Source organism: Austrofundulus limnaeus, unplaced genomic scaffold (genome assembly GCF_001266775.1).
Source record: "Austrofundulus limnaeus strain Quisiro unplaced genomic scaffold, Austrofundulus_limnaeus-1.0 Scaffold56, whole genome shotgun sequence".
NCBI lineage: Eukaryota > Metazoa > Chordata > Actinopteri > Cyprinodontiformes > Rivulidae > Austrofundulus > Austrofundulus limnaeus.
The window spans coordinates 2,331,414-2,343,582 of NW_013952458.1; the positions used below are offsets into that span (position 1 = coordinate 2,331,414).

At 39.1% G+C, this 12,169-nt stretch overlaps 2 protein-coding genes across 5 annotated transcripts in view; one reads left to right on the forward strand and one right to left on the reverse strand.

Annotated features, from left to right (window-relative positions):
* Nucleotides 1-5,229, forward strand: part of rnf19a (ring finger protein 19A, RBR E3 ubiquitin protein ligase) — a 19,375-nt gene extending 14,146 nt beyond the window's left edge. Inside the window, exons 8-10 of the mRNA XM_014009296.1 lie at nucleotides 795-1,014; nucleotides 1,098-1,241; nucleotides 2,641-5,229. Coding sequence (XP_013864750.1) covers nucleotides 795-1,014; nucleotides 1,098-1,241; nucleotides 2,641-3,400 — 1,124 coding nt within the window. The 3' untranslated portion in view covers nucleotides 3,401-5,229. The remainder of the gene's footprint in view (nucleotides 1-794; nucleotides 1,015-1,097; nucleotides 1,242-2,640) is intronic.
* A 729-nt stretch (nucleotides 5,230-5,958) lies between these two features.
* spag1a (sperm associated antigen 1a) overlaps nucleotides 5,959-12,169 on the reverse strand; it is a 9,347-nt gene continuing 3,136 nt past the window's right edge. For 2 of the 4 annotated variants that reach the window (XM_014009297.1, XM_014009300.1), the window contains 4 exons: nucleotides 11,504-11,661; nucleotides 10,037-10,178; nucleotides 8,727-8,853; nucleotides 5,959-8,630 (listed from right to left, as the gene is read on the reverse strand). In XM_014009297.1, coding sequence (XP_013864751.1) covers nucleotides 8,454-8,630; nucleotides 8,727-8,853; nucleotides 10,037-10,178; nucleotides 11,504-11,661 — 604 coding nt within the window. In that variant the 3' untranslated portion in view covers nucleotides 5,959-8,453. The remainder of the gene's footprint in view (nucleotides 8,631-8,726; nucleotides 8,854-10,036; nucleotides 10,179-11,503; nucleotides 11,662-12,169) is intronic. The other 2 variants (XM_014009299.1, XM_014009298.1) reach the window with 2 other exon arrangements.

Genomic DNA, 12,169 nt, shown 5'->3' on the forward strand with positions numbered 1-12,169 from the left:
CCCTAAGTGTCTAATGAAAATAGTGTGAGTGGGCTCAGTCATCCGTGGCGAGACTGTCCCATCCCGCCCCTGGCATGCATGTGCCCACTCCCAGGTCCCTATGTGTAAATGTTATGTGGTTATGAATAAATGTCTATGATCATCAAACCTCTTCTAACCTGTTTTTTTTCTCCCTTCAAGTTCTTTGTTTTCCACCACAAGTACACAAGTATTGTATTTTACTTGCTGTGTGTTTTGAAAACACTACCAGCGATTTTATTTAGCAAGAGTTGCGCAGAATGTTTTTAAGTGTGTTTACACTCACACATAATGTCCATGTTTGTGTTCTCCGGCACGCAGCAGTGCTCGTCGTGTTGCTGAAGGTTACGTCGGACACAGACAAATATTTGGGTGTGTTCGATGATGTGAAGTGTTTGTTTGAGATCGAGCTCAGTTTTGTTTCCCTGAAAATGTTGAATGTGAAAGAGACTATTGTTTTTCTTCTGTCAACACTGACTTTTCTATAATGATCCAAATGACAGCAGAGACTATGACCTTATTGAGAACATGAGATGTGAGACACGATGACACTTAAAGCTTTGTTTTAAGTAACTACAACAAAGGTAGTTCTTACAGATTCTTGAAGCATTCTAATCTCTAATAATGTTTTTGCCAGCAGGTTTTCTCAGTAAACTTTACTTTTTTCTCCACAAATTTTCTCACAAAAAAACAGTACTGTAGCTAAATCGGCATCTACCTTATTAACCTGTTCTGACAAAAAAAATATCTTCTCTCGTGTCCTTTTTTCCTCCCAGATGCCACCTCAGTAGCAGAGACTCGGCTCAACAACCCGAGTCTCGGAGACGGAGCGAGTGTCGGTGGTTTGACGGGTCTTAGTCTCAGCGTCAGCGGGACCCACATGGAGCGCTGCGGCGTGGGCTCCAACCAGCGGGACAACATGAGCGACAACGCCAGCACCACGGCCCTCGCTGGGACCAGCATCACCGGCAGCCTGTTCGGAAGCTGCTACCACCGGTAATTCAACARATCTGAGTGAATCCTGAGGACACGGTAGTGTTTAGTGCAAAATAGTGGACTGAATTTCTACTGTTTTGCAGGATGGAAGTGCAGGCTGATGTCCAGAAGGAACGCTGCAGTTTGAGTGGCGAGTCGGCTACTGTCAGTCTGGGGACGATCAGTGACAACGCCAGCACGAAAGCCATGGCAGGATCCATCCTCAATGCTTACATGACGTTGGACAGGTCAGTCAGACCAGGGGTTCTTAACCTTTTTGACCTCAGGGCCCAGTTTATTGAACATAAATTGGCACGAGGCCCAGTCAGACATTACCAATGTACAGATCAAAATGATAATTATTCTAAATCTTGGTTTAATTTTTATTGTATTTACATTATAACTAAATTAAATACACTTACATTTTAAAAGTAAAACTCCTGTCAAATAACCACAAGATGTGATTATGACATTTTTTATATTGTAACCGCCCATAACAATTATTTGAACAAACGGTCAGTCAACAGACCACTCAGGCTTATCAACACAAAAATATATATATTTAATATAAACAATAACAAAAATAGACAATTCAAAAAATAAAATTGTGGGCATAAAATAAATAAATTAAAAATGTTTAAATGTTTCAAATACAAAAAAACTAAAAATAAATTTGATAAAGTACAAATAAAAATATAGCCTTTTTAAACTTTTGCATGGTAGAAACAGAGGTTGCTCTTCATATTGGTGACAAGCAATAACAGTAACAACAGCTTTTTGGCAAGTTTAAAGTTTCTTTAAAATACATTCAAAATATTAAACAATAAACTACAAAAAATAATTTGAAGTGCAAATTAACATATAGCAGTATCTGCAACTGTATTTGATAATGTTTTGAACTTTTAAAATACTGCCTGATAGAACTAGAAGCTGTACTTCATATTAGTGACAAACTTTGGTCTTTTTTGACGGATTACCTTCATTTTTGATTCTACTTTTCATTTAAAATAAGTTTCCATTTTTGGCAGGTTGCTAAGGTTCTTCTTCAACATATTAAAAAAGTTGTTTAAACATCTGAGTGGCGCACTACCGCTACTAGTGGTGAGAAACTGTATTGCACCTTATTCAAAATCAATGTGGTCCCACGGCCCTCTGCGGCCCAAAGTTAAAAACTGTTGTTCTTTTGAGGCCCTCAAGATGGCGCTGTGGGCCGCGGCCCATAGGTTAAGAATCTCTGAGTCAGACCACACAGCTGCAGATAAACCTGGTGCCTGAGGCCTGTTTTAGCTGGAACAAGCTGCACGCTTTTGTGTATTTTGGTGCATAATAATAACACAAGCTGGCTGAAAACGATATTCAAACCATGCATAAAAACATATTTCTGGTTCTTGAAATCATAAAAATGCCTGGATGTAAGTGGTTTTTTTAAAGGGTTTAAAATGTTTCATTTAAAAGTATACTTTTCACCCCATCATGACTTCTGTACAGTCTGTAATGCTGATATTGACATCAGTATTTTATGAATACTGTAAAGTGATCTTGAAAATTAAAACTTGAAAATAACTTTGGCAAATGTCTCAGAGCCCTCTGCTTATCAGTGACACGATTTAATGTTTATTGTAAGTTAAATTAAACATTGTTTTGCAGAGACAACAGCCTGGAGGGGCCGGGAGACTTGGAGTCCAAACAGGAAAAAGCGAGACACGACAGCGCCAGCAGCAGCCTGGATGAAGCCAGCTGCAGCAGCACCTCCGGCGCCAAAGGAGCCAGTGGTGGTGCGTGTCTCTGCTCCTGTCCCTCCAGCTGCTGCTGTGGTCAGAACAGCAGCCACTATTCCCCTACATCCAAAAACCACTCAACCACTGCAGGCAAGAAGTGCAAAAGTAAGCTGCTGAAACGAGCAAGCAGCAGCGGCAAAGAAGAAGGAAAACTTGCTGAAGCTCAAGGAGATGTTGACGCTCAGCTTCTGGAGCGGCGCAGCACCAACTCCTCTGAGCTGGATTCTCCCTCCCTGAGCGGCAGCCTCCCCTCCGTGGCCGACTCCCACTGTAGCCACCTCTCATCAGAGCTCAGCTGCTCAGACCCCGAGACCTCCAAACCCACTCAGCTGCCTTGCTCCCCCCAGATGGAGCCCCTCGCCCACAATCCCACCGTCACGCCCTTACCCGAGGTGGAGCACGACCGCCTCGAGCAGCTGCCGCCTCAGTTCGGCCACGCCGCTTACAGCCACCGCCCGCTGTCTTCATCCCCGCCTGCTTCACCCAGAGAGAAGAGCAGCGGGACGGTTCTGCACATTAGCGAAGAGAGCGCCGACGCAGAGCCAGAGAAGCTGCAGGAGGCCGTCAGAGACTCTGCTGCACAGCCTGAGAGCCCAACCAGGAAGAGATGCATCCAGACAGACATCTGAATGAGCGCTGTGTCCGTGTTGCCACTGTGAGCTCATCTATGAAGCTGAACGTCGGGGACAAACTGAGCTGTTCTAGTGTAAATGTTAGTTTTTAAAATAACAAAGGTGGAAGTTGGAAAGAGATTTGTGAACGTGCAGGAACACGGGAAAGTTAAAGGCGATCATTCRGACCTCTGAGTTTTGTGATGGAGAGGAAGTTAGATGTTGATTGGCGCAGCGAGCCTGTTGCAAGTAGAGACGAAGGTATGAGTGGAGAGCGATGAGCGCAGTCAGTTTTCTACACCTGAATGATTTTTTTAAAAATCCCAGCGTTCTTCTGATGCTAACGAAGAGCAGGCCTAGTAAAGCTGTAATGGAACAAAGCTGCTATGAGACTATTTAATAATCTGCAAAGATTGGTTTTCCTTAKTTTTTTTTCCATATGAATCAAATATGGTCCACCGCCGTGCCGCCACTTCCTGTTATAATTTCTAAAGGTAGCAGTCTGATATATCAGTGGGACCATTTGATGTAGCWGATTTTATTTCCCAGTCAGGTTTAAATAGTATGTAGTTGCTTTTTTGTTATGATTCATGTCTTTTTTTGTTTGTAAATGTATGTTTTGGGAGCGTTGGTTTAAGAGTCAAAGCCCTGTTTTGGGTCCAAGCTTTTTTTTTGTAATTAGACAGGAACTGTACTGAGAAATGATGAATATATATCTCATCATGCAGCAACAAGCTCCTGTCTGCGCAGATTCCTTTCCACAAATCAATCTGTGTTGATTGATTAGTTTCCACTGCAGTTTTAGAACATGAAAGGTGAACCTAAAGGGGGTTTCCCCCCTAAAACATAAATATATGAAACTAGAATTTCTCACAACCCACTGGGCTCGTTTAAATGAGAAGTCTCCAGAATCTGAAATTCAACCAAAYTGCGTGTTTGCAATAATAAAATAAGCTTTTTAAATAACCGTTTCTTGTGAGGAAACATGTCAGCTTTATATGAAAATATTTTCTTTTTGTGCAATGAGAACCTCTTTTTATATCCAAGAACGTTCATCCTGCTCAATGCTCAGCCGTGAATGTACAGTTCTGGTGTAAAATTGTTGATTTTTGCTACCAAATGAAGCTTTTTGTTTTGAAACTTTAGGTCTATTTTAACTTTTTTTTAAATCTTAAATCTTTTCAAATGATTGATGCAAGTTATTTTACATTTGTTGAACCTACAGTGCCTTCATGGGGGAACTTTCTGTCTATAGTGCATTTTTTAATTTTATTCTTTGAGTATTTCATATAAAGTGTTGAGATATTTAAAAAGTGTTTTGCTCAAATCCCACAAATGAACAAAAACTTGACCATAATTACACATCATTTGGTTTGGCCTACCAAAGACTGCTTTTTTTTTTTTTTTTTTTACTCTTACTGTCCATAAAGACACAAACATTTGATTAAACCAAAAATGTTTTAGTTTTCCCTTAAAGTAACTAAATTTTGTTTATGTGGGGAATAATCACAAGTTAAATTTTTTTTCCAAAGCAGTTTGAGTCAGGAGAATCAGACTGCGGTGACACTAAAGTTGCATCTTTTGTGGTGTGATGTCAACCAGATGATTATCACAGCAACAAGTTTTCTGCAGCTCCAAAGTCTCCAGTTTTAGATGATCTCACCTTGAGATYATCTGTTGAAACTGTTTATTTCCATTGTGTTATTTAAAACCCAGTGCCAAGTCTGTTTTTGTTTCTTTAATTATCAAAAAAGGAGTGTGGTGTTTGAAAAATATCTTAATTTCCTAATTCTCTGCTTCAGAATGTGCATGTAAATGCATATTYTTCAAATAAAATTCTCACTCAAGTCTTGTGTCTTTGTACTTTGGGATTAAGTTTTTGGGGGGTTGTTTATTTGCCGGAAGAGGAGACTTAAGAATTTGACTTGTTGCTTRTGAGTTTTGTCAATTTAATCTTTTTACAGATAATGATGTGCAGCTCAGTGCCAAATAGTCATGCCTGCTTCTGGGTTGCTGAACTAAAGTCCAAACAGGGACTAAATTCAAAATGTTTAAATGTCATATAACATTCTTATAGAAATACAAATCAAATTATCTTTTCCAATATACTTTGAGTTTAGAGCATACAGTATCTAACAGATGAAGAAAAAGGTTTAATTTAGAAAAATCATTAGCATTTAATTCTTAGGCCTTTCTCTTCATTCCCAATCTCAGAGGTACATTTGATCACGTTATAATCAAATTATTCAACTTTAAAATCATTAGGGAATGCAGAATTCAAGCTGACAGCACTAAATCTAATGACAATAAATATTTATACTTTTGTTTCAGCCATGCAGGTGGATAGGACCACATGTATGKTGCCTGATTTTACACAAAAAAGTCAAATCATCTACTAAACTTCATTGTTTAGGATTTTGGTCACTGCTGCTGATTTTACAACTTCATTACGTTTAAAAAAATATTAGAAACTTCATAGCTACTATGGTTTCCATTTAGAAAGTAGTATTATATATTAATTTTTTAATAAACTATGTTTATCTTACATAGTGATGGAAAAAAATGAAAACCACTCATGAAAGCATTCACTGTAGTTTATTTACACTTATACTCAGTCTATTTACATACAGTACATGCTTTTACATTCCAAGTAGCAATACAAACATCGCTTGAAAGAATAAAGCTTTACACTCTTTCTGGTTTAAAGAAGTTATCTATTTTGACAAAAAAAAGATGAAGGTTGTGGCACATTGTGCTATCCAAAGATTCACATTTCCTTTCTGGTTGAGGGATGAAGAGAGATTTTGTTTGCCTTCATTTAAATTATTCTTATCTGTCATCATTTTATCAAAAGATGGCATATTCCAATATTCGAACACAGTAAAGAACTGAAAACTGTTTTCTAACAAAATAACGTGTAGTTTCACCGTGTGAGTCTGGTCAAAATACAGTCATCCAGCAGAGAGAACCACCAGGTGTTTGTTGGATAAAATAGTCTTAAAGATGAAGGATTTTATTTTTTATTAGACTCACTCTCGTGACATTTAGTTAAATGAGAAATTACTCTTTTTATAGAGGTGGGTGTAAGATTAAATCGTTACATTTTTAGCCTTCAGAGGTAGAAACACATCATCATCAATCCTTACAGTGATGCTCTATAAACTTTGATTTATTTTTAGTAGTCCATATTAAAATACACTCTAAAAACAAACAATTAGCAAGTTTGTCATAAGATAAAGTTTCTACAATTGTGGTGTCACTGAATGTGTTTAATTAACTATATATGGAGTAAATTCAAATAAAACAAGCTAGATTTGTTTTTAAAAAATTTATATTTACCAAGGCAAATTTGAATCTTTTTCCAACTGGAAAAAAAAAGGTCCAGATATGATGATATAATACAAAATAGCTAAGGCAGAACTGCATCACTATAATTAAATTCACAACGTTATATAAATGTTTCCCATATTTTTATTGTTTTAATTTTGGAGTACATAAAGGCGTTTGTCAGACACATTTTTCCATCTGCAGCCTTTTTTTTTTCCTGATAACTCAAACTGTGGGTTTAATATGAATATATTCCAGTTTTTTTTAATTAGTGTGTTAATAAAATAAGTTTAAACACTTTTAAATAGCTCCTAAAACATTAAAAGCCACATTTCTCTGTGGTTCTACTGGAGCACATTTCACTGTGACTATATCAACCGTCAGGCTCACAAGGTGAAAATACAAACCACAGTATAATTGACTTAATTCTAAATTTGTGTGGATTTTGTTCAAACATATKACAAGAAATAAGATGAGCAATAAAGAAGATGGGAGCAGATCAAAAAGCATTAAGAAGTTAAACACTACATATGACCAGAGAACCACAATCATCTTATTGACGAACAAAGTAACCCAAACGTCAGCAGGAGGAAAGTGTTGAGCTGAGCAGAACCAGTGTTTAGAACCTGCTGCGATTTCTGCTCGTACAACCTTGAAAAGGTGCTTAAATGTTCAATTTAGTAGCAGCTTTTGTTTGTGTAAAAGGGCCTTTTACAGAATTAKCTTGGATGTTTGTTTTTTTAGTAGATTACTTCAAATTAAGATSCGTATCTCTGTGCAGCTCGTCCTAAACGTGGTAGAAATCTGAATAAGGCACACATTATTTCATCCTTCCTTTATGAACTCATGACAGCAGCTTGTATTAATATTACATCCTAACAGGAAGGAAAAAAATAATAAAATAAAAAACGGTGCGAGCAGCTCACGTGTACCTTGACATTATCCTTTTTTTTTTTTCCACAATAAAGCGTCCCGTTATGTAAGGTTGAGCAGCTGTGGAGCTGCTGTGCACAGATGGTGCGGAGCTGAAAAGCTGCTCGTCTCAGGAGTCGGTCGTTTCTGTTTTTGTGTCGTCGCAGAGGAGAACAGAAAGAAACATGCAAAAGTTTAATGGAACTTTCTGTTACGGTGAATAGCTCGGGGAGGAAATGGATTTCTGGAAGGCATGAACCTAAAAAAAAGACATCTGTCATATTTTAAGCATCGTTATGTAGTGATTCTATTTTTTGTAGTTTCTAATAAATACAAACATGATTCAAGGATATGTTTTTAAGAATGCACTTAAACCCTGGCCAAACTATGATCAGTCCACCTCCATGCCTAACAGTTATAGGAACTATTTTTTTTCCCTCAAATGCACAAGGTTTCATGTTAATTTGCACATTTCTAATCTTGCACCTAATGAAGATCCAGGAAAGGGTTTCCTTTTACATTTCCACCGTGTATCCACATACATCCAGGTGATTATTTTTATTAGTCTTCATCTCATTTTCACCTTTTTTTTTATTATTCTCTCTTTAAAAGCTCGATGATATTTAAAGTGCAGCTATCTCTGAGGAGACTTAAGAGGAGATGTTTTTAAAAAGGTTCTTAACTGCTTGTCCTCCACGTCTTTCACTATTCACAGAAACAGAAAGATCTACCAGAAGATATTAAMCTTTAGCATGCCACTGTGCCTGTGCACCCCAGAACTTCATCACGCCTGGAAGAATGGATGAAAAGTCAGCTTCTTCTATGGTTCSTTTCAAATTTCCACTTCCCATGAAGAGGTTTGAGCTCTTACCCTTGGCGTGAGCGCAGAGTTGTCCAGCAGGCTTTGCCTCAGCAAACCCGTCACCACCTCCAGCTCCTGCTCAGCCTCCCGAACCTTCGGGTCCAGCTGGAGGACCTCCTGGAGGTCACTGCTGGCTGATAGGTAATCCTGACATGTAGACACACACACACATAGACCCAACATCAATGAACAGACACACCAGTGAGTCCGATCCAAAAAGGTGACGGGGCACGTGTCGGGCACCTTTAAACCTTTAAAAGCCAGGGCTCGTCTGTAGAAGGCTTTTTTATTGGATGGATCCAGCTGCAGAGCAGAGTCACAGTCCTGTTTGGCCTCGTCAAAACGATCCAGCTTCAGGAGACAAATGGCTCTGATGTGCGGTGAGGATTGGGGCAGTTTGAGCAGAAATAAATGTCATTAAAGATGTCCTGATGCATCTCAGTAATCCAGGTAAAAATCAAAAAGAAAAAATTGTATAGGTCTTCTGGACGGGTTCTTCTYTAATGAAACGTTTCGTCTCTCYTCCAAGAGACTTCTTCARTCTGAGAGTTTCAGGCAAAATTCAGGCTTTTAAGCCCTGCCTCCATGTGACTGATACTCACATCACATGGCTATCGTTGGCACCTAATTAACACCTATTGTTAACAGGGGGTGGAGTGATACTGGCAATAGCCGCACTGTAGGAGGGGGACAACTGAAAACGGAGGCCTCCACCTCTGTTTAATGATGGACGGTCTTTCTTCACAAAAATGGCTTCTTTTACTCCTCTCTCAAACCAACGTTCCTCTCTATCAAGAATGAGAACATCCTCATCTCTGAAAGAGTGACCGCTGGCCTGTAAATGAGTGAAAACTGCAGAGTTCTGGCCATTAGATGTAGCTCGTCTGTGTTGGGACATTCTTTTGAACAGTGGCTGCTTTGTTTCCCCAATGTATAACTGGTCGCAGTCCTCCTGGCACTTAACAGCATATACAACATTGCTCTGTTTGTGCCGGGGCACCGGATCTTTGGGGTGCTTAAAAGCCTGAATTTTGCCTGAAACTCTCWGACTGAAGAAGTCTCTTGGAGGAGAGACGAAACGTTTCATTAGAGAAGAACCCGTCCAGAAGACCTATACAAGTTTTTCTTTTTGTCATTAAAGATGTTTATTTCTTTCTGAATCAGCTGCCGTGTCCATAAAACAGACAAACAGTGACTCGTCAATTTATAGATTTTTGCTTTGCATACATGCAGTTTTGATCAGATATGTGTGTTTAAAAATACAAAAAGCACCAGAATATCTGTTAGCTTAACATTAAGGCTACATTTAAATATCAGCTTCACAAGAAATCAGAAAAGAAAACTTTGTTGAGGACTAGTTAGAGAACTTAGTTCCTGTGTGAAATTGACTGGATTTGACCTGCTGTGGAATTATCTGGTGCCCTCTACTGTTCCTTCAACATGGTTTCCTACGTGAGATGATGTGAAAAGTTCAGTTCTGTCCCATTTCTGAGGCAGAGCTTATAGTTTTCATCCAAAAAAAGCACCTTTAACTCAGGTGTTACAGCTCGTACCTGTTTGTGTAAACGGAACATTCATCGGGTTTTATCCTCAGACATTCGCTGTATTTCTCCTCAGCTTCCTGGAAAAGGCCTTTCCTGACCAGACTATTGCCTTCCTGTTTGAGTAAAGTAAAGTGKGCCTCTTTTTTTCTGGCTGTTGATGGAAAGAAGAAAAAGAAGCAAATTAGCACAACTTCAGAGCTTAAAATCAATAAAATAAGATATAATTCTTTACAAAATACAATGTGGTGTGATCCAATGCAACGCAGCATGACACATCATGTGCAGCTACTTTTCAGAAAAGACTGGAGTCCCTCACTGTGTTTCTCTCAGTGCTGAACTGCAGTTAATGGACTTTAAAGAACGCTCTGCCATCTGTTTAACAGACTGCTCATCGATAAATGAAGTCGAGCAGACGACTCCGCTCTGAGTTAGCCGTCTGCTGTGCTGAGAAGGCGACCCCCTCTAATGATTTGTAAAAACACACACATGCTGAGGCACCAGAAACACATCCTGACGTTTATTAAATCATTCAATGAATAATGCATAAGACTTCTTTAGAGGGAAACACAGCTAATCACAGTTTATGTGAGGTAATTCCTGAAAGTCTAACTCTATGAATGCTTTTCATGAGGTCTTCTGCTGTTTATATAATAGGTGTTTAACGCTGCCTTATACGATTATACTTATTCTATATATTAAGTAATTCCCACACCCAGTGACTGTTAATAAACATCTTTATTAGTTTATCATTCTGGACTGACTTGGTTTAATATCTGCTATTAATTTGTGTCATTTCATTTTATTCTTTGGCTTTTCTTTAGTAGCATAATATGTAGCAAATTTAATAGAAAAAATAATTTTAATAATGATGAATTTAATAATGATTTTAATAAATGTGCAATAAGCTAATAAGCAGAGCACAAAAGCAAATTATTTGACTTACGTGAGATAAAACCCCCTGTTTGGAAGGGTCACTTTATAAATATAGATAAGCCAATTTGTTTGTTTAGTCTCAAATATTTAAACATATTTTTGTTCAGGCACCGTGTGGGGTCCTCTGGACTCTTCAGGCAGTCTGAACCAGGAGGAAAGCTGAGCAGGATTGTTCCATTACAGCAGCACTACTGCCTGAGGATCAGCTTCCCGCTGCATTATTGATACCACACATACACGTTTGTATTTCTATCCTTATTAGGACCATTCATCGACTTCCTTTCATTTCCAGTCCTTTCTATAGCCTAACCTAAAAATGGAGTTTCCAACATATTAGGGCCGGTCTTTGGTTCCCATAAAGACTACAGGTGTTGACATGGTAGATGTGTATACCAGAAACGGTCCTAAAAAGGTAACAGATACGAGTACACACACACAGTGAGCTGGAGTGTGTTCAGCTCAGCATTTAAGCACCATCTCTCTGGAATGCCACCCTCTAATAACTCCGCTGTCTTTTTTTCCCCCAGTAACGACGTCGCTCACCTTCCTCGTGCGCAGCCCTGGCGGCCCGCGCCTGTGCCAGCTCGGCGCTGACGGGTTTCTCCCTGTGCYGCTGCTGCACCGACAGCGGGACGACGGGAATCTCCGGAAGCTTCTCCCTCCATTCGGGCCCGTCCTGCTCGATCAGCATCTTCGTGATCCTGAAGGAAGACGAGACGAGCGCAGCAGAATGAGCGTTTTCTCGAACTGCGCTCCCACTGCGGGGGTTCGAGGACTCGACCCCTGATCACWCGGAACCCAGTTTAAAGTTGTTTAGTACGCAGCAAAACAAACACTTTTAATTTATTCTAACCATGAAACCAGAGGCTAACTGAGGTTTTTTCTAAGAAGGTTCTATAGAATAGCTGGAGTGCGCAGAAACCAGGTGACCGTGTGATTAGCTTGTGAAGCTAACGGCTAACACTAAACAGGCAAGAGTCTGGATTTCCCATTACTGTACATGTTGACAACAGAGAAGAAAAAAAAGGACTGACGATATAGAAATCATAAAAAAAACTATTAATAATAAATATTAACTCAATTATTATTAATATTTTACAGTTTATATAATCTATCGAATGTTCAAATGTCAGAAAAGCTGTTTGTGTCATGGATTCATTAACAGAAGATAAACAGGAAAACGTCTCATTTCACAACACAAGTCAGCAG